Raw genomic sequence first — 22,771 nt, forward strand, 5'->3', positions numbered from 1 at the left:
GAATATGGCCGCTCTGTGTGTGTATCTCTTTCTGCAGCTCTCACAGACAGAGAGCAGAGGAAAGAGATGGAGACAATGACATAGGCTAACCTTTGTTTGCCAAATTTTTATTTAGTCCCGTCCTCAAACCAGTGCACTGTTATTGGCTGGGAGCTGCACACCACTACCTGCCCAAAAACAGCAAAATATGAAAAACTAAAAAAAAAAAAACAGGAAGTAGGCAGGGTCTCTGCAGATACAGCCACCACCACACCCTTCCAGTGGGTCACAAGTGATGCAATAGAAAGATTATTTTTATACGAGTCTATGCATAGAATGCCTTTAACCTCGCCTAACAATACCTCAACCATTTTTGTAGTTTTGGCTATCCTTATCAGTAATAATGAGGTTGAGCTCACCAAGTAAAATGCTGAGTACTGGGAACATTAATAAAAAGAAGTCCAGTGGAAGTGTAGTAGAAATTTATGGATATAGAAGAATGCCTAATTTATGCTTTGACGTGACTGTTGACCTGAGTGGTTTCAGAGCCCTTCACACTTGGCATGTTTTATGTTGGGAGGCTTCAGGGGGCATGAAGGTATAGATAAGATGGGCCTTGGAGAAATTCCAGACTCCCTTGATAATAATAGTATTAATAAGATGACATTGAGAGTTACCTATGTTGTCTGCTTCGTGGTTAGAAAGCTGTGTGATAAGATTTGTTCTTAAGTCAGACTTAAGGCACAAATTTGATGATTTTAGTCTCAACTTGATGAAATCAAATAAGACTTGCAAATGAACTTGGACTTCAACACAAATGACTTGTGACTTCACTACGACTTGAGCTTTCTGACTTGTAAATACCTGATATCTTCTCCCATGCCCAAAGATTGCCTCTTTTTTCAAAAGTCAAACTACTGCAGGACAGAGCCTTTTCTAAAGTCTGGCTTTTATCCAATGGCTGTGAAGAAAGCAAGGAAGGCTGTCAGTACGAGGTTGTGTTTGATGTCAGTCAAAGTGCACAAACGCAGGTCAAGCGCAGGTTAACCTGTCACTGTCTTTGCACTCCTATGCTCAACACTGAAAATTGCAAGTCACCACAAAATGACAAGCTATGCTTGTTTAGGCAGAATATCATGGAAACAAGCTCAAAGAGAAGGAAATGAAGCTACATCAAAGACTGGGAAACTACTTATCTATTGGCTGTTCTATTAATCAACTGGAGAGCAAAGCATAGAGATGCTCCAAGCTAAGATGCAGAGCAGAACTGTTCATTACTGTTAACTGTTTAATATCAAAATTTTAGACAACATCTCAGAATTGATAACATCCTACATTGTCACATACAAACATACTCTCTGTCACACATTTGGTTTGTTGGGATCTGCTCACCCTACTAAGGACTTGAAACTCAAAGTTTAGGATTTGAGACTGGTTCCACCCCTGCTTTTCACTTAATTTTTACTGAGATTTCAGCTGTGATCATCTTCAGTTTAAGATCCACAGTAGTTCAGCCAATCTGACTTTATTGATCATCTAACCCAGTGGTGCCCAACCTTTTTTCCTTGCTGCAATTCTTGTATCTAAAGAAAGCTGAGCTCCCCCTCACAGCCTCACAGGGATCGTACAGGTGCTGGAAATCCATGAAAAAACACCTGGATTTTAATGTAGTCTTTTCATGGTTTCAAAAAGTGCTTGGATTTGGATAACATACTTGAAAGTGCTTGAAATTAAAATCACATTACTTTCAAATAAATTGCTGCCTGACTGAATTAGTTAGTAAAGTTTTAGATAATTAAATAAAATAAGCCAGATATAAGTCAGATTGTGTATGGTGTTAATGATTAATCATTTATCAATTAATTTTCAAGGGGCCAACTTGAAAATGAATATTGAAAATGCTTGAAAGGAGCTTGAAAGGTCTTTGTGGACCTCAGAACAGACAGTCATGAGGAGCCCCTGTGATTTCTGGCGCTCCCCCTAAGGGGGGCCCAGACCCCAAGTTGGGAACCAATAATATAACCAACAGTAATGAACAGAAATGATGCCATAAACTACAAAAATAATAACGTCATGTTAAAGGTTAGATACATAAAATCCCTGAGTTGGAGCGAGTTGTTTCTCGGCAACCCCTCTTCCCCAGATTCAAAGCTCAGACAAATCGCCTGCAGGCTGCACAGACATTGAACTTACATGAGCCCAGCATTATATTTTGGCAATAATAAGTGATGATGAGTCCCACAATGGAAGATGATCAGCTGTTTATGACTGTCAATTGTCAGTCAATGTAAGGTTAAGAGTTGAAGTTCTAAGACAGCCTGTTAGACTCCATGAACATATTCCTCAGTTAAACAGTTTTCAACATCTACTCATTCTAAAAGATTATAATAAACAGACTTTTACTCATTCTGCAAGCTTTTTGCATTAATGTGACCTCTAATGAATGTGAAACAGACAAACAAAAACAGAGTTCCCGACTGGAATGGAAACTTCAAAGGAGAACTGGCTGGCTGTACCGTTGTTGTGGAGGAGGCTGGTATTTCAATTTAGCATGTTTCCTTAATCTCTGATTACGTATCATGGTCATTTTGTGATTTAGCATAGTAAATATATTACAAATTTCCCCTCCTCTCTTAAACTAAAACCATTATTTGGAACGGAGTGTTCCACATTACTGGATGTAATTTGGGCAGAATCAATAATGTTCTGTCAATGGGTACTGTCCTGATGGTTATGTAATCCAGTGCTTTGTGGTAATCTTTGTGGTATTTAGGACTAAATTTGCTGAAAGTAATTTAAATAAGGCTTTGGTCTCTCCTAAATATAATCACTTTACATGCATCATATTTGTACAGGCTTCTGCTACATGCTTCTGGGTAAAACATGCTGCCATAAAAATGGCTGGAACATAATGGAAAAGCAGGTAATAAGAATCATAGCCACCAGCAATCCCATTACATACAATATTCTAACAGTCACTGTGTTTAGACAGAGTCTTGAGGTTGATATAAATACACAAGCAGTTCTCTACAGCCTTTCTGCTGCTGTTGGTGTGGTGGCATTGATCTCTTTTCTGGAATACAGAGTCTGACACATCAGAATTAGATTTTCACAAATGTCAACTTGACGGTGCCTTACTAAGCAGTTATTTTTCTTCTCCACTTTAGCCAATTCCATAGCCAGGGAAACGTATTTGCTCTTGTTCGGCTACGTCGCCTCAGCACAATGTCGTCGGCCTCATGCATGCTTTGTGGAATCCCTGTGTGATCCTTAATATTGGTGATTTTAATTGCTGCGAAAACCACGTCAAAACAACATGGGAGGCTGATCAACTTTGAGCAGGACTGCACTCCATCACTTTCGTCACTATTGATTTCTCTAAAAGCTAAAGTTGGAGCGCAGCACCAGAGAGCTGATGGGGAAGAGGGAGAAGCAGTTTGTTTTGAAGGTGTCCCGCCCCTTTCTCTGTCTCCATCCTATGAGGGATGAAGCTGCTGGCGGTTTGGAGATGATTGATGGTCCTTGTAAATATGGCCATTACCATATAGGCTCTCCCCGCCTTTATCTCCATTATTCATTGTCAACCGGGGCCACTGCGAGCTCCTAATTTTATGCAATTTAGCTGCGCACTTAATGTGAATGTGGTGAATTATGAAAATGGGAAAACACGTGCAGTGCGTCCTCATCTTGAATCCAGATGTTTTTGAGCTTTCACGAAGACTGTAAATGCCAAAAAATAAAGAACTTTACTGTGATATGAAAAAAAAATCTACATATCATCCTCCACTTGTTCTCATTTCAGTAGAGGATATGTTATTGCTTTTGTGGCTGCCGTCGAGCGTTTACCATTGGTTGCAATAAATGCTGGGAGATGAAATACTAGCAGTTGTAAAATCCATATGTCCATGGATTAATAGCTTCGGGCTCTCGTGCTAGTGGTGAGAAAGACAATATTAGAGTCAGTGGGGAGTAACAAGCTTATTAACTCTGGAGAAAGCTGAGAAGTGTTTCTGGGACCAGTGTGCAGAGGCATGGCATGTTAAGTAGCAGCAACCAAGCAGGAATTTGCCCATAGTGCTATATTTGATAAAAGAGAATTATACAGAAATGACCTTTGTCCACTGGCTGATGAGAAAACCAAGATGGTTGGAACTGGAGGTGGATTTTTAGGCATTATATGCACAAAAAACAAAAACAAAAACAAAACACAGTGATAAAGTGCAGGAGCTGAATACACTGTAAGTTAGAGCTTGAAGATGCATGCATGCCCTTGTGTTCTTCAGCGGTACGAGTGCAGGCACGGACAAGAGAGATTACACTCCTTTGCTGCATGAACAGCATGCAACTGTAAATTACTGCTGCTCTGTTGCTCGGCCTCGAGGAGTAATTACTTGAAAAATTCGACTGTGCTTTGTTTCCACCTGTCAGGCAGCACAAAGAACAATCGGTCAGCCAGTTGACTGAGAGTTTTGTGTTACAATGTGCCTATTCAGTTCTGCTTGACGGCTTAAAGAATGGAGAGAGACACAACTAAAACAACCACTGCAACAGTGTTAGTTTTGGCACCTGGTTTAATTCCTATTAGTTTTAATCTAGTTTTAGTCAACAACTACAATTAACTCCTCGCAGTTGTCTGCCTCTGCCAACTGAACACTGAAGACATTTCAGGGTGTTTCAGACCTCAGTGTCCAAACCAAGGTTCATGTTTTTGTAACATTTGATAAATTTAGTTTTAGTTCCACAGTGCAATGTACTTACAATCTACTGGTTTGTAGATGGGCGTGTGTCTGATGTCTTTGTGATGTCAGTGAAATTCAGTTCCTCTCTCTCATCTTCTTGGAAAATAATTGAAAAGTGTTGGAACTTTTGTGATTTTTTTTTCAAAGTGACTCTCTCTGAAGTTATGGAACCAAATATCAATTAAATATTTGTTCTCTGTCTGCATTGTTTTCCTTTTTTTCTGGTTCTGGTGCTACACAGGGGGTTCCACACCTGTTATTTTGGTCGCATCAAACTGGAAAGTCCGGACCAAACAACTGTCCGTCTTTCATATTATCGCTTCGTTTTTTTCATTTGTTGACCAAAAATGTCGTACGTTTCATCATAGTTCCCATTTTCAAAGGCAAGACAACACAGGACGGTGGGCAGGGCCGAAGCTGCTGGAGTTCCTTCATGTTGGAACATGTGAAAGGTGATTTCACTTCAAACATGTTTATCTTCTTCGGGAAATTCAAAGGGAACAAACACTCTTAGACTGATCAAGGGGCTTTGTTGTTGCCTCACCTTTTTTGCAACTTGAAGAAACTGCAGTCTGTGTCTGAATTCCATACACAATACAAAGAGTATACAGCATGCTCTGCATTACATACTGATTTTCATACTGATTTTACAATTAACATGCAAAGAAATACACTCAGTTTACCTTTCAGTTTAATTTGCTACCAGTTTAGTTGTTAATGCTGTAAATGAAGTTGTATCATTCAAGAAACAGATTTAATAATTTGTAGTACGAACATGCACAGCAATTCCAATAAATGAAAAAGACATGAGGCCGCTTTTGGCAAATCTTAGAGGGAAACAGTCTTTGGATCTCTCTGTAATTTGGTTTTTATGACTTCCCAACTGACTGCATGACTGAATGTACTCTCTGAGGAAAAGGGATCATCCAAAAGGGGGTCTCTGTAGAGGAAGAGGTTACAGGGCTTACAGCAGAGACAAGCAAAAACAAATTGTGCTTCCAGAAATATTATCCTATCTTATCTTCTCTGGTATTTGTTTGGTTTTCCAAAATTTCCCTTGATAAAGATGCAAGCAAAAAGCAAACAAGGGGTTGTAATGATGTGAAAAGACATTGCTGTCTTATTCCCACAAACAGGCGCACTAAAGCTTTGGTTAAAATGAAACGATAGTATGGAGTTGGGACACAGCTGTGAAGAGAAACACTTTCACAGTGTACTACAGTTCTTCTTTCTAACTCTCTTCTTTGTAAAGTCCAGTATAGATGGTTAACTCTTATTAAAAATCAATCCTCTTTTTAGTGTTACTTCCTTAACTACATGAGCAGCCCGACCACGCTGGTTGTGATTCATTATAAGTGCTGTGATACATGAAGCTGCTGATTCTCTCCGATGAATTTTTTAAGCTGCCAACCCTGAAACAGTTACTGAACTACAATGACCATAATTTATCAGTGATGCGTCAGTGATGTAGCACATCTGTGCTCCCTGGAGTTCGCCTGCGTCTCTGCTGACACAGACTGAACGGAGAACATTTAAGATGACGTCTCGACAAACAGATGGAAGTATAATAATCAGCTATTGTCGCAGTGCCATCAGCTTCGAGGGCTCTGACAGATTTTAGTGCCTGAAAAAAAAAAGAATTACTTTGCTCGCTAAATGAAACATCAATATCAAGTCGTCAGTGTGTCCCAGTGCCGCTGAAGTGAACTGACTACCTTTGGGAAACATTTTTGAGTGGGACAATCATAGAGATTTACTCTCCGCTCTCCGTCTTTCTTCCCTTTATCTTGTCCTCCTCTCCTGATTTTTCTCCTTTTTCCTCCCCCTTCTCTGCCTCCTCATCTTCCTCTGAGCGACCCGTCAGTCAATCAACCGTCTCTGCTGACATTTTATTGATGATTTGCTCTTTTTTCACTGCATCATTCCTTCACCCCCTTTCCCTCTTTAAAAAGGGCAGAAGTAAGGACTTCCCTGTTGATAGGATGCACAGTTTTTGGGACGAAATAAGGAAGAAGAGAAGAAGAGAAAGAGCTGAATGAGAGAGAAAAAGCTGACAGATGTAAATGGTTGGATGGTCATATAAGGGCCCTGTTGTTGGGGCCCCTACTGACCCTCCAGCAACCGTACCACCCTCTGTACAATGTGTATCCTGAGGCCTCCATATTACAGAACTGAACTCCAGTACAACTACATGTGAATGATATTAAATCTTGTATGTCATGGAGCGGAACTTTAATTTGGAACATGTACCACAAGAATACTATGAAAAGTAATATGGCAAAAGTTGAAGAGTCAACTTTTTGAGAAATGCAACCTAATGTCACATAAGCTGGAGTTCATGAACCAAATGATGGCTGCACTTTATGCTGCAAAATACTGATACCAGGGAGCTTCTTTTGGATTGTGTCCATTTGTTTGAGAAAAAGAGAATGCAGCAGTGGTCAAGAGAGCAATTCCAATAAATGAAAAAGACATGAGGCCGCTTTTGGCAAATCTTAGAGGGAAACAGTCTTTGGATCTCTCTGTAATTTTTTTGTTACAGTTATTTTCTAATTGTTTCACAGCTGCTACGTTCTGCGCACAAGTAAACTCACCCCCACTGGTTCACAACCGTGCGCTAATTATCACAACATCTGATTTGGTGTGAATGCATCCTTAGAATGAAGGAGCTTGAAAAATAGGGTGAGGGAAAAGGTACAAGGTAGGTAGAGAGGGAGGGATGAAAGTGGTGAAAAAGTGACAACAGGAAGTGAGATAAAGAGAAATAATAAGTTAAACAGAGAGCAGAATTAAACTAAAAAATGAACATGGAACTTAAAGGTACCCTGGGAAGCATTTGTAATGCTGTGAAGCAACATCTGTATGAGTGGCTCTTGTATTTCTTATGCACATGTATGAGGATGCAAATGCATTATCAAGAGCACTCCTGCTGCTACGTTCAGACTAATCTACCGATCAGCATCTGGCAAGAGAATATGAAAAAAAATGTAGCAATATTTCTAGAAGACTAGTGATCAAGCAAACATGTAAACAATGCTGAATTTAAAATATTTTAAACATCAGCGTTGCAAATGTTATGAGGAACGAAACTTGTTCAACACATCTGTCAGGCCTCAATGATACATGCAATCTGTTCTGGTAAGAAATACTGAATGTAAATATATCTTTTCTTGATTTACCAAACATTGCTTAACGCACATCCACCAACCCTTAACCTGTGTCTCGCTACATATAGGTCACACCACTTCCTTCACTTGTACTGAGCGTTGACACTGGATGTAAATTGTGCCCTGCAGAACTGATCAATACGGATGTAACTCCTGGACAAAGGGTGAGAGGACAGGGATGGACAGAGGGAAGGAGACAAAAATATTTCTTCTGTGTGTGTGTCTGTTATGTGTGTTTGTGTGATGACAGACAGTCAGATATTGTCCTTGGCAGATCATCTCTGCTTCTTCAGCCAAGCCCATTCTGTTGAAGGTGTCACAGACACACTCACACATTAAGAGCCTGAGTGTGTAACGGGGGCGAAAATAACACTCTCTGCTGTCCAGTTGTCATCTGACTTGAGGCATCGGGCAGCCGGAGGATTCAGGGTGACTTTAATGGTTGAAATTCTTAATAAGTAAAATTAATCCTGCTCTTTATTAAGGTCACTCCATAATTGGTGTTGAATGTCTGTGGGATTATGAGCACAAATCCTCCTCTTGCATAAACACACACGCATACAGACACCACATGCTCTTGTGCTGTAAGATATGATGCACTCTGATAACAAGTCTATTGTCTGCTCACTAATGCTCTGATATTCCCAGGATACATTCTAATGTGACAGTGAGACTTCAGAGTATAAGAGCATGAATTTGTTTTAGTCCCGTGGTCTTAATGCCTTTTCAGAGGCTTTTCCACCCTGCCAAGAATAGAACTCTTGGGGCAAATTGGCATAGCTTTAATTTGAAATAAAAAAAATATTAACTAACCATTAAAATGGCGAAATTGGCAGCTTTAATCCCAAAATGTCAGTATGAGATTTCAAAGCCTCTTTCAGTTAAACCCTAGCCTTGATTTAGACATTATCTGTCCCTGTGCCAGCCTCAGGGAAAGGAAATGTGCACCTACCAGGGATAGGAGGTCTAACAAAAGATGCTCTCAAGTTGTATTCTGGGAAATATAGGTTCCAGTGTTTGTTTTTCTTTAGCTTGAACCATACGAGACTGAAAGCCTTTGCTGCTTTGATTTTCACCATTCTTTTGTTGATCTCTCTTTTGGAAGTTCTACAACTTAATGGAAGTACATTGCTAAATTGCTGGAATACCCCTTTAAATGTTTTCAGAGGGCCCAGAATTTCCAATGGGACCCTCACCTCTGAAATCAGCTGCAAGTTGGACCGGCTATGATTTAAAAGTAGGTCAGTTTAACTAAATAAATATAGACCACTTTCTCATCTTGAGTTCTAACACTCAGTACTGTTTATCTTTGCTCCTTGACTTCAGTGACTGATACTTGCACAGTGCGGACATTGAAACCTGATTCTTCCCACCATTAAGGGACTTTCAGACAGCCAGTGGTTGCCACCACAGCTTCCATTGTTTTTGATGTAAACAAGACAACAGTGAAGGTCAATGGCAGCAACATGGAGATGAAGGGAGGCTGTTGAGTTGATAATGTTTCAACTTTGCCACAGAAGTGTCTTGGAGCGACATCAACTTCTAAGTTTGAATATAATGTCTGGGATCAATAAAAATGTTTACACTTATGGAAACATGGTATATCAATCATGTCATATTGCTAACCATTTCCAAATCTGCAAGTTTGTTTGATTTGCTCTGCCAGATATTTCTGACCCAGAGAGATTTCCACCTGTCCTGGTTCTTTTGAGCCAATCACAGCTATTTATTTAATATGGGGCAGATTTGACAAATACTCTCCGTTCTGATGTTTCGGATAATACCACTGTATCCAACCTAACCTCTTCAGGAGCCGCCATTGTTTGTTTGAGACGAGTCATTTCCATTGAGACTAAAACCACGCCTACAGTTGCCAATAGTCCCTCCTAAGATGTTGCTTGGCTCATACCACCTCTGGTGTGAACACAAACGGATAGCTTGAAGCCTGGCAAGATGGATTCTCCTGCGATCTCTCGAATCCAGCTGCCTCAAAAGGAAAGCGTTTTGTTGTTCTGATTAACTGTAGGTCTATCCAGTTGGCCTGCACCTGTTAATAACTCCTCTTGGAAATCAAAAATGAACTGAGAGATTCTGGACGCACTAATTTACATTTGTAAATTAGTCTTGTGGTTTCAATTTACACAGCATCAGTGCAGCGGCAACTGTTTCTTATCTGAAAGCGCTTTAACGCTGATGCACTCATGCCAACACTGTTTGCTGCCACAGGTCCATCCATCATCCAACCTTCTGCTCATGTGACAAAGTTTGTGTATTGCTGATGTAGCTACAACTGTATGATAGCTATTAGCTCGAAATGATCAGGTCCTTAATACAATTGTCTATGACTTAACAGAAAGTAAGTACAACACTCCACCAGACCACCGTGGATTACATGAGGGATAAAAGTATTCACATCTTGGCCAGATCTAGTTTGACATCATGACTCTTAGAGCCTAGCAGATATACCATCTAAACTTGACCATGAAGGGTTCTGAAGCACCTACAAAGTATATTAACTAGAAAAATATTGAGGTAATACACAGTAAATGAACTGTTCCAACACCTTAAAAAAAATCACATCTCTTGTTGATCATGTGTTCCTGACTAATGGTGAGTGAGACTGTCTGTTTGACAGTCTGGATTGCCATGAGCCTCAGTATGAACTTTCCTAGTCCCCAGAGGATGGTTTCTAATCATTTTCAATCAGTTGCAATGACCTCCTAAAATTTGTTTGGCATCATAGTCAAACAAAAGTTTGGTCAACACTTTGTTTGGAAACTGGATATCCATTGTCCCCACATAAGGATGTCAGTTTCATTTAGCTTCATTTAATGTTTAATTTAGCTTTTAAGCCCAGCAACCATTAACTGCTACCTAACTTTTTTTAAAGTGCAAAATAATGTGATACACAAGAGGCACCTGTTTTCCTTATGTCTCCACCACTCTAGTCAGTTTCTTGGCGCGGCTGTCAGACAACCTCCGCCGGATGGACAGGCTGAATTATTACACGTCCATGATCCCGCAGCTGTCCATGTATGCATCCAGAGTATATTTAGTCCTAGCTGGAAACATCTCTGAGAGAGGAGCACAGTGGATGCCATCCCTCAGTCAGCAATGTTGAAGTGACAGGTAACTGTAATTGCAACAACTGTTAGCTTGTCTTCCCTGCAATACCTTGACTTTTAGCTCATCCTTCCTCTCCTCAAAGTGTTTTTCAAAGTGTTTAGTCTCAATAGCTCTCAGTGACATAACATACTCAAGCTCAAGGTAGCTAACATTAGCCTTCCAATCCCTCGCCCTCTACCACACTGATTGGTTGCAGACGTACGCCGTAAGCCTTAATGACCTCTGAGCTTTCCTTCAGTCACTTATAATGGAAAGAATTTACAAATAAATGTAGAAAACTATAATACTGATATTTCTTTTTCATATTGTTATCAATGTCTGTGTTTCCTTGCATTTTCACTGTAGTTAGTGCATTTAAACCCTCAGTTTAACTAGCATTCTGCCTCAGGTGAGACTCAAGGCAGTCTCTCCTGCTTTTAGCGTTTGCTTCTGTATGGATTGAGTAAAAGATGGTGTGTGTATGTGTGTGAGAGAGAGAGAAAGAGAGAAAGAAAGAAAGAAAGTGTGTGTGTGTGTGTTGTGAAGCCTCTGTACATGCGCCTTATATGTCCTTGTGTCCGAGCAACTGTGTCGGATCACAGCGTCGTTACCAAACAGGGATGTTGGGAGGCGGAGTCACACTAAAGGTCAAAATCAGCCTCCTGTGTGTGTTTGTTGCTCACCACTGTGGCAGATGTGTTAAGCAGCACATGGCCTGGTGTGTGGTCCGAGGCTTAATTTGGGATTAACACTCAGGATATTACAGATTACCACACTCCACGTTCGACCTTCTGTGTCTAGTCAGCCAGCGGTGGCTGGATGAGCTTTTATCTTTCAGTAGTTACAGCGACTCAATCTGGCTGCTGAGGCCAGAACCTTCAGTGAAAAGCCTCCAAACATGTTGTGTCACACTTGTCAGCATGAAAGGAAGGATTACACACCAGCATTTCTTTGACTAATTCACAGACATCAAAGCTTAACTCAAGCCCTAATGAGCTACAACTTCAGGATGTTAACAGAGACAAGCGTTAGCTTTGCAACGACAAAGTAGAATATTTGTTTAACATTTTTAATCCACATTCTGTCACCTTCTTGAACATTTTTCTTCTTCTTTTTCTTTGAAGATGATCTGGTGAATTTGATGAGCTAATGAGCTTGATGAGTATGTTGAAAAATGATAAAAAATTCATCAGAATCAGAAATACTTTATTGACCCCATGGGGAAACTGCTTGTGTTACAGTTGCCCTCTTTCAGAAACAGAAGTATATAGCAGAATATAGGATGTAAGCATTATAAATAAGAGTATACGTTTGTTTAAATGCAAACTATAAATAAATAAATGCAGTAATGATGTACTAATTACAAAGCAAACTAACAATTTTAGCACTATGTTGCACTGATTTAGTATAAGGCTCCCAAACTTTTTCAGTTTCTAAAAACTTCATAATGAACTTCCATTGTCCACTGAAAGAATGGAGGGCTTTTAATTTGAAATGGATTCTGGAAGTGCTGAGCTTGTATTGATGCGTAATGCAATAACTTTATCAGGACAAATCAGAGTGATAGTGATAGTACTTAGTGCTAAAATATTGTAGTGATGGCTCACATTTCCCATCATGCCTGGACTGAATAATTTGCTGTCTTATGTTCCAAAATGCAAATGTTACTGCTTATCAGTGTGGCTATCAGGTGGCTGTTACATTTCTTCACCCCAGCTGTATTTTGCTGCTATGTTCTCAACATTTTGTCTTTAACATCATCAGACAGGCGACGTGCTGAAAGCTGCTTTCTATTTCCAATTTGCGCTGCTTGTCACTATCTACGGAAAAGTTGTGTTGGGGTCTGTGACCCATTTTTAGTGCCAGTTTGGCACTAAAAGTTTGGCAGATCTAGTAATATATAGAATTAAAGACTTTAATTTAAAGCGGCACTCCACCAGTTTTACATATCATGGTCAATTTACTGTTGATGGAAGGTTCTACTCAGAGAGTGAAGACAGTGGTATAATGAAGTGAAAAAAATGTCATTTTTATGTAGTTTTTATTCCATGCCAGCGATTTTGTGAATTTCTAGTAGATGTATTTCCCATTTGTTCAAAATAATAAAAAACAATAGAAATAGAAATATGTCATCACCAGCATTTTAACCCAGATAAAATCCAATACTTCACCTAATATAACTGATTCATTTCATTTCATGGTAAATAGGTGGTAAGTTACCTACAAATGACCTCAAAACTACCCCCAGATTTCATGGTTAATTATGTGATAATTAGTGTGCACCATTCTCATGTAGTGGATGGTAACTACCAAGTTAGATAGTTTCTTTGAAATTACCAACAAATTATCCCCAGATTTCATGATAAGTAAGTGATAATTTGTCGTTTTCACACATGTAGGTGGTAATAACCATTTCACATATTGACGCATTTCTTTGAAATTACCTGCAAATTTACCCCAAACTACCACCCTAATTTATTCATTCATTTATTCATTCACTCATTTTTTGGACTAGTATTAATGTGTTGAATTTCCCTTCTTTGTTTATCTTTCTTCAGCCCTTTAACTTTATGGAAGTGCAATAGTAAATTGCTGGATTACCCATTTAGGGCAAAATGTGGCTGTGGTAGAATTATAGAAGTTGAATATAAGATTAAAAAAATGAAATCTAAAAAATGCTGAGAAACTCTAGTGTTTCCATGTACTTAATGAAATTATTTTATAATTAATCCTTTGAGTGTACATGTGTGGATGGATATCTTTTGCAGTGCATGTCTCCGTCTCTCTCTCTCTCACACCCCTGCTGTCAAACCAAGGGACAACTGCCAGTTGCCCCCGTACTTCTCTGTCCTCATCCATATTTGATGCGTCTCATTAAAACTTAATTGTGGAAACACTTCAGCATTCTGACATTCCTTCTGATCCACTATTTAGTCTCCCTCAGCACTTCGGAGGGAAAGAGCCCCCTCAGTCATGCGTGTGCGGAGAAAAGAAACTCAACACAAACACGAGGTTGGAGGAAGACACGCCAACTTATCTCAGAGCGGTGGCAGATGCCTGATAGGTTCACACAAACAAATAGTACTCTGATGCCTCCAAGTGCACTAAGTAAATGACAACAGTTGGTATTTGAGAGCAGGGTAAACAGACGATGGGAGATGGTTCATTAAACTTTCAGCATGACGGTTAAGTTATTCTTGTTTGTTTCCTCAGTTTTTGCCATCTTACATGCAAGAATTTGAGCTCTCTGCTCTTGGTTGCAAACAACAAGGCGTCTGCAGTGTTTTTTGTTGTGGCTAGAATTCAGGGTGCTCAGGGGTTCATGTTTTATATTTTATAGCTCTCCCTCAGTCCTGGAAAGACAGCTTGGCTGTCGGAGAAAAGGGAGTAGCGAGTGGCAGTGGGGGCTGAAGCCTTTAATGGCTTTTTAGGTCACCAATAGAGCTATAGCTGACCTTGTAACAGTCCAACACAAATCTTCATCAGAGGAGCCACACAGCTCTCCTGGTCACTGTGGGATCTATCTGACCTTGAATCCAGTGTCAACTGTCATCTGTGATTGACTTATTTACTAGTCACACACACTAAAGAAACTAGTGCTCACCTATACAGTTTAGTCCCATCCTATAGACCCTTTCACAGTTTGTACACAATCTGTCCTCACAGTTTTGATCATGTCCTCAGTCCAGTCAACATTTATAACTGCTTGCAGCCATAGACGCCACCGGTTGCCCTGAAACTGTTGTGATCCTGTCGTAATTCTGTGGAACTTGAGTCGGCAAGTGGAAGATTTTGGTCATTTTGCTCTGGAGCCCACCACTTCCGTTGCTGAAATGCGTGCACAGCTTTTTTATGATAACAACAGACCCTTTGCTAAGTCCCTCCTTGAAACAGCAACGATCCAATCATCAACAGTAACTGGGCACTGCATTTTTGCAAATACTTTGCTTTTGTTGAAGCGGTGTGTATGGAGCTACTTGGAGGGTTGTGGGTTTTTTTTTTTTGCTTTTTTTGGTAGTCTTTCAACTACCTACAATACAATAGCAATTGTTTGAAGAATGGCTTAAACTTGTCCTCATCTGCTATAATGGAAGCTGTTAACATTAGCATATTCAGCTAACTAGCTTACTATGTACAGTTATGTCACCCCCAGCCAAAATTGTGTTGGATACGCAGCATTTGCCAAACTCATGGCTTCTTCTCAGGTGGAATTTTGTTATGTTGGGGTTTGAGGCTCATGCAGAATCAAAAAACTTAAATTCTCAGCAGGCCAGCCTCCTTCCATACAAAACAGAGGAGGAAACCGAGGTAAAACACACCATTAGCCATTATATTTTACAGCACCTGCAGAAAAATATACTTTATGCTGTTGTTCAGTTGGTTACCATTTAAAATGTGTGCTGCCATGGGTGGGAAATCTTTGAGATCTGAGTTATTTGGAATGCAGCATTAGACCCATTAAAACCCCCCGTTCTGACACAGGGACCATCATGTTTTAGGTGCTTGGCCCATTGTAGTGAGGCAGACAGCTGCTACAAGCACCCACACACATGTGCCTCGGTGTAAACAAACACACATACACACACAATGAACATCTTGTCTGCCTCACTTGAACCTGTCCATGAAAGATGCTTCTTTTTAGCACACACCAGAGTCCCATCAATCCTGCTGAAGGCCACAGTCACACACACACACACACACACACACATGCAAGCACACACACTTCACTGTTTGACTATTTCACAGTGTAAATATCAAGACCTGCCTCTTGTTTAGTCAATGTGCATGCTCATAGGTAGCTGTGTGCATTAATATACGCGCACCGACAGGTGTGTGTGTCCAAGATGCTAACGTGTGTTTAACCCTGTGTTTGCTCTGCAGAGCCCCAGCTGAAGGGCATCGTCACGCGGCTTTACTGCAGACACGGCTTCTACCTCCAGATGCTGCCGGATGGCACCATGGAAGGCACAAAGGACGAAAGCAGCTCCTTCTGTAAGTGAACAATCAGACACACACAGATGTTGTCGGCTAGTTCTGTGATGAAGGCGCGTATTTCATAGCACTGCCAGTGAACGCACCACCAGGAGTTTCCCCCACGTTCATACCAAAAGACATTTAAAAAGGGACTTCCTGGTAAGACAGTCGTATATCTGGACGTCTCGACAGCACATGAACGCACAATAACACTGTCATGCTTTCTGGTTTGATTCACACTAGGATCAATCAGGCTGAAAATGTATGCACACTTCTTGGCGAGGTGCACTGGGCGAACGCCAGCTAAATGGGATTTGGTCGCGTTACGTAATTTATCACAGCAGGACGCTGGCACTGATTGAGTTTTTCTGACACATGTTTTTAATTGTTTTGCCTGCAATCATCTATGAGTAACTCATCCGTGTGAGTGTATACAGTACAGTATACTGTAGATGTGTGTGTGCCTTTAAGTCTGACTGATGTGTTGTAACTCAGGCACTGATGCGAGTATGACATTGTGATTCCTACAGAATATTTTACTGGATATTTACAGTTTATAAACTACTACACAGATTATCCAAATCTGACAGTGCTTTCTGCTGCAGACTGTCTCCATGTTCCTGCATGAAAAGTCTGCATGTTTGTTACACCATGAACATTGAGGACCAGTCTGTTAACTCTAAATACCATAAATACTGAAATTTAAATGGGTTTGTTATTTCTTATTTTTGACTTATGTGAAATTAGTGAATAACTGCAGAGGACAGCAGACTGCCACAGCATATTCACTGGATTTTCAGCATTATAATTCAATCTCACCCAATTTTACAGTGGTGCAAGACAGTTCAGGTATCTCACTTTTTGTCATTGTAATGTTTCTAATTTAAACTGGCATCATTAAACGTATTAATTTCTGTAGTAATGCTTAGCAGTATATATAATATAACTGTGTGTAGTAATAACAGAATTGAAGCAGACATTTAAAAGTAACATAGTAGTTACTGTCCTTAGTAACTAAATATTTTAGATGCAATAATTAGCATAGTAATCCAGATATTTTGACTAATTACTTTCAGTAACTTGCACCACACACCTTATGAGTATTGTACTGTGTACTGTCCATTTCTGCCATATTCTACCTTTAAATGGCGAAGGTAATGTAAATAAATAATGTCATGATGATATTTAAATGATAAAACGGTTCATTGTTTTCAGTCTATTTGTGTTGAACTGTGTACACCCACCCCCTGTAAAGCTGTATGTAAGCATAGCAGTGCTTTAAGCTAAATGCTAACATCAACATGCTAACATATTTACAGTGACAATGCTAACATGTTGATGTTTAGCAGGTTATGTTTACCATGTTTAGCATGATAGTTTGGTGTGCATGTATGCAAACGTGCTAATTAGAACTAAATAGAAAAATACAGCTCAGGCTGATGCGAATTTCAATTGTTGTGAAGGTACTGGGTAAACTGAAAGTTGGATCTCATGATGTTGCGAAATGAAAAGTAAAGGGATCCCCAAAATCAATGGTGTTTATTCTCAAGGGAACATGAATATCTTTAATTTCATATTTCAGTCTGGACCAAAGTGGTGGACGGACTGACCAACGGATTGACAAACTGACTTTGCTAAAAAAAACAAAGCAAAAACAGAACAGCAGATGTCAGATGCAGCGGTAAAAGCTCACTGTCTGAAAAAACACCTTTTAATGCAGTCATTCTCCAAGTGAGGAAATAGAGTCTTTGCATCACATGTAATCCCAAATGGCTTGAAGATTCAATCATCACTGTTCAGATGTTGCATCTTTCGGATGCAACAGGTGCATCACGGGTCATGTCACAAAAATTAACCAATCAACTCAACACGATTTGCTTCCTTTTTCCTGTCTAAGGACATGACAACATCTGGTTGAAATGTCAGCCAACTGAAGGTGGAAGAGCAGCTAATTATACTCATAGTTCAGGGACACACGGAGCTGTTTGACCTGTCAAGTTCTTACTGTTTTGAGGGAACGACCTGGAGATTTATCAGCTCAGGACTTTGGATAACTGGTAGCCTGATGATATTCATGTTAACTGATGAGAAAAGTGTGATGCAGACTTGTAGTAGCAGCAGCAGAGAGAGAAAGACAGACAGAGAGACAGTTGGACTGACTGCCTTGCAATATTCTCAGAATGATTAAACTATTCATAAAGTCAGTCTGACTCACACCTCTGAGTGTATTACATTATTGCTACCTGTATCCATTATTGTGGCTTCTATATTCTCTATCCCCCAGATCTCTCTGCTCATCGGTAGAAAACCTGCTGTGTTCCTCTGTTGTTTCGTCTCCAGATGTACACACACACAACAACAACACAACCATGTAAACACACACCTCACCCCGCGAAGGGTCGTCACCTGGGTGATTACTGACCAAAAACATCATATCACATGATCTCCGGAGTCCCTGGACTCCTTCCAACCCTCCCAGAGAGAGATCAATATTGTATTATAGGATATCCCTGATGTGGCAACACAGCATTTTTTTTCTGTCAGAACACCACTTTGGATGGAAAACATGAAGCTAGCACAATTTTGGATTTACAATCTACAGAGAGATGAAAAAAAAAAATCTCAGCTGTGGTTCCTTCTGTAAAGTTTGTGTTTCAGCATTTCATTGAGATGTCAGAGTATGTGTGGCAACAGCAGAGTTACCAGGTTTGAATAACCTGGGTTCAACCTTGAGGCATTTATTGAGGTTTTTCCTCTGGCATTTGTCCCAAAAAGAAAATTTCAAGGGACAGTTTGGATTGTTTGAAGTGAGGTTGTATGAGGTATTCAGGAAGCTTTGCAATGTACATCTGTGGACAGAGGCAGCAACAAAAAGTATTTTGGCCACTAAAAAATGGTCCACCAAAAAAAATCAATAACAGTTGGGGTGTTCTCTATATTTAGAGCCGGTGTTATGTCAATCCAATATGGCTCTCTCCAAACCAACCAAACTCCACAGTAATTTTACCTTGAAGAAAATGGAAGTTGCTGGTCTCACCCTGCCTTGATCAGTTAGTTTGTTTGTGTTATTGTGTGACTTTGCTGTTTTAAAATGATAGTTTCAGATTCTCTGGAGTCACACAAAAATGCATAAAACTCATGGATTGGGGCAGTGGACCAGCATCACACATGTTCTGAGGTAAAATGACTGATTTTGCCTATGGAGCTTGGTTGGTATAGAGAATGATTTCTGGCTTATGTAACACCGGTTTCCAGTCAGAAAAGGCTGTCTGATGACAAAGTAAAGCTGTGAAAATATTCTAAATATAGCAATTTTTGTTATTATGATGTGCTCGCGTGTGTCAACGCTTGTGTGTGTGAATGCATGTGTGTAGACCTGTGTCTTGTCCGCAGCTAATCTCACATACGATTTGGACGGTCAGCCTAATTTTGCTTGTGTACATTCATGACTGCATGCAGAAGGATCTCTGTGATTCCGAATTTTTGAAAAACCTTGAAAAAACTTTTTTTTTTCGTGTCACATGCCGGCAACAGCTGTGGCGCAAGGCATTATGCTTTCAGGTCATCCCATTCTCATGAACGCAAAATCTCAAGAACGACTTGAGGAAATTTCTTCAAATTAGGTACAAATGTTAACTTGGACTAAAGGATGAACTGATTGGATTTTGAAAGTCAAAGGTCAAATTTCAAAGGCACACAACCTTGCTCAACACATTTTAATTCCCCTTAATGTTACTTACATGTTGCCAGGGCTGTTTGCTGTTTGCAAACTTGCAGCTGTGTTTGTGCAAGACAGCGACCTAAATTTTCAAAGATTTTTGAGTAACAATCCCTTGAGAAAAGATTCGAGGAGTGTTGGGAAAACTTGTGAGAGAGCCCTCCAACAGCTGTTTAGGTAAATTAGGCCCACACCACCTCCAGAAAGCTCCACAGTAACTGATTAGATCTGCTCTCACCTCTCCCTCTTATGTAACAACAACACACCTACACTGAGGCGAACACCACTGCACTCTGAACTTTAGATATTCTCATGTCCAATCTGAAATATTCATCACATCACAGCGTATAGGACACATCCAAAGGCAAAAAAGGCTCATTTCCAGACGGGTGTAAAGACTAATGTCAGAGGAGGTCACCCTGCACAGTGTTTGTGTGGGTTTGACTTACGCTTCATTTTATAACAACTATAATTCCATCAATCCAGGGATCTGGTTTAATGCTGTCCTGGGCTCTTTGCATCCTCAGGGGACAGTGTAGGGGAGGTTGACAGGTAAGTCCTGTAAAACTCCTAAATTGTGCACTTTTTTTTTTATCCACGACTGATTATTCATGCATTCATGCGGGAATGGTTGAGTGATTGACATCATTGTAACTGAGTATCAATCAGCAGCACAATCATCTACCTGGCTGCACAGAATATTGAAGGAGCAGAAATAGCTGTGTGAGCATGTACTGTAACACACTGACTGTCAGGTTGATCTGCAGGAGCCTCCTCGGGAGCAGAGACGTTTCAGTACAATACAAACTGGCCTGGAACCAGATGGCTTTCACTTCCACTCCATTTCAATCGCAGCTCTCCCCCAAAAATCTCTCTTTTTTTGCTTTGTACTGCCAATATACTCTAGATCATGTACAAATGTTTGTTGATATCGTCACAAACAGGGGTTCCCAAATATTTTCAGCTTAAGACCCAAAGTAGAAATCTGAGCACAATTGAAGGGCGTCACTCTTTTAGTCTCCAGGCTTACACCTGGCAGAGCTATTAAGCAACTTAAACTGTACATATGATATGCATGTATATATTAAATACAATGTTAAGCTTCTCACCACTTCATAACAAACTTGCACTGTCCATAGAAACTCTAGAGGGCTTTTAACCTGAAATGGATACAGAAAGTGTTTCTTGTCCCCAGCTGTATTCTACGACTGTATTTTAAAGTTCTTGTCCTTTGTGTTTAATGTCCTTAAAGAAGTAATTGAAATGAATGATTGATTCTGTTTCACTATTCAGTGAAATTACCCAATAAAAACGGGTCCGTGACCTATTTTGCATCCTGACCCTAAGTTTGAGAAATGCTGGTCAAGAACATTACTGACCACGGGGCAAAAGCGAGCTGCTGGGCCTGTTCCTCTGCCTCTCTGCTCGATGTATACATGGTGCGTACAAATTTGATTAAATACAAATTGATTTAGAAATATGCACCTTGTCAGCAAAATGTCACATTAAATGTAGGTCTTAAAACTAGACTTTGACACATGGCCCCTTTTTAGCAGAGTCTCAATAAGATAATAAAACAGGCTTTTATAGTATGTCATGTCAGTTGATACTATGCTTTAGTGGTGTTTTTATGGTATTCCCATATAAAATTATGATTAAACCATTAACATAAACCAATTACCACACAGTGAACTTTTAGAACCCCTGGGGTGGTGGTAATTCAGCCTTGCACCTTGGTTATCAACACACACTGATTTGAGTATTGGGTCTTGTTTTCATAGTTTCATGACAAAAACTGTAAGCAGCTAGCCAATTGGACAGGCGGTAAACAGAATTTTTAGGAAGGGGAACTGACCCTTCGCTAAGCCCCACATCCAAACAACAACTGTCCAATCATAGATAAGCAACTGCAACTAGGGCACTGCAGGCCTGTCAAGCTTTGCATTTCTCTATGCATCGAAGCAGTATGCATGGGCCTCTGAGAGGAGAGATCCTCTGTGTTTCATGAGTCTGGCGTCTTTTTTGCAGTCTTTCAAAAATGTGAAAAACAAGAGCACACATGCGGGAAATGGATTAAACTTTGCTCTGAGGTGTAAGCTAGCTTCAACCTCATTCTTTTAGCATTAACGTTAACGGTTCTTGTTTGAAAATGTGTCAGATGGAAACATCAGCTGGAAAAGAACGACAAAATCCACGGTCGTCAGGTAGAAATGAGAAGCTGCTTTTGTTTATTCCTCTAAGCCTTAGAGGAAGGTCTTTGTTTCCTTAGAGTCTAAGGAAACAAAGACCTTCTGTTTTAACAATTACTTCTCTGCACTCTAAAGTAGGGGAATGGGCGGGGGGGAGTATGTTAACAAGGGGCATGCATTTTTCTGTTTTGCTGTCATCTCCCCTCAAATGACCTACTAACTGTAGGTCAAAGTTGTCCCAGAAAGTTTGCCATTCCAGTACATTCTCTTGGCTCCTCAAAAGCAGACTTGGCAGAGGGCTCTCTGGTCGACTTTAGATGGCATTTATGCACACCGTCTGGGTAGAATTCATTAAGAAAAGAAACAGGCAGCAATAAATAAGTTTAACCACATGCTACTGCCTCTATGGAGTAGTTTTTTTGTGTTATGATGGTGTGATAGCGACATTTAAATGTATTCATTTGGTACCACATTCTTTTTTTTTTTACTTTTTGCAAGGCGCTGAATAAACTTTGTGCAGTGCAAGATTTCAGCCTCATGCCTTACTGTCCTCAGGTAATAGGATGTCACAAAGTTCTGCCCCATTTGTGACAGGGCTTTCACACTAAAAGCACAAAATTTGACATCGTGCAGAGCAGTGCCATTATTTTCAATGTCTGAGTGCAGGGGTGCACTCAGACACTCGAGTGATTTCTGTTGTAGTCTGTGAGGGTTCGGGCCTTATAGGGCAGGAGTTTTCAAAGTTTTGATGACTGAGAGCCTGTTTAGGGAGCCAGCATAGACTGAGGGCCATACTGGAAATCCAATATTAAAATCCACAATATCTGAATTCCCTCTCTAAATCTATATTAAGATGACATTTCAGACTTCAGTAGCCTGTTTAACAGTGTATTTGTGATG

At 40.2% G+C, this 22,771-nt stretch overlaps 1 protein-coding gene across 2 annotated transcripts in view; it reads left to right on the top strand.

The window, feature by feature from the left end:
- Positions 1-22,771, top strand: part of fgf11a (fibroblast growth factor 11a) — a 129,438-nt gene that overhangs the window by 58,852 nt on the left and 47,815 nt on the right. For both annotated transcript variants that reach the window (XM_084712382.1, XM_084712383.1), the window contains one exon: positions 15,872-15,982. In XM_084712382.1, the coding sequence (XP_084568508.1) occupies positions 15,872-15,982 (111 nt within the window). The remainder of the gene's footprint in view (positions 1-15,871; positions 15,983-22,771) is intronic.

The sequence above is a fragment of the Lutjanus erythropterus genome, chromosome 23 (assembly GCF_056507025.1).
Source record: "Lutjanus erythropterus isolate fLutEry1 chromosome 23, fLutEry1.hap2, whole genome shotgun sequence".
Lineage (NCBI taxonomy): Eukaryota > Metazoa > Chordata > Actinopteri > Lutjaniformes > Lutjanidae > Lutjanus > Lutjanus erythropterus.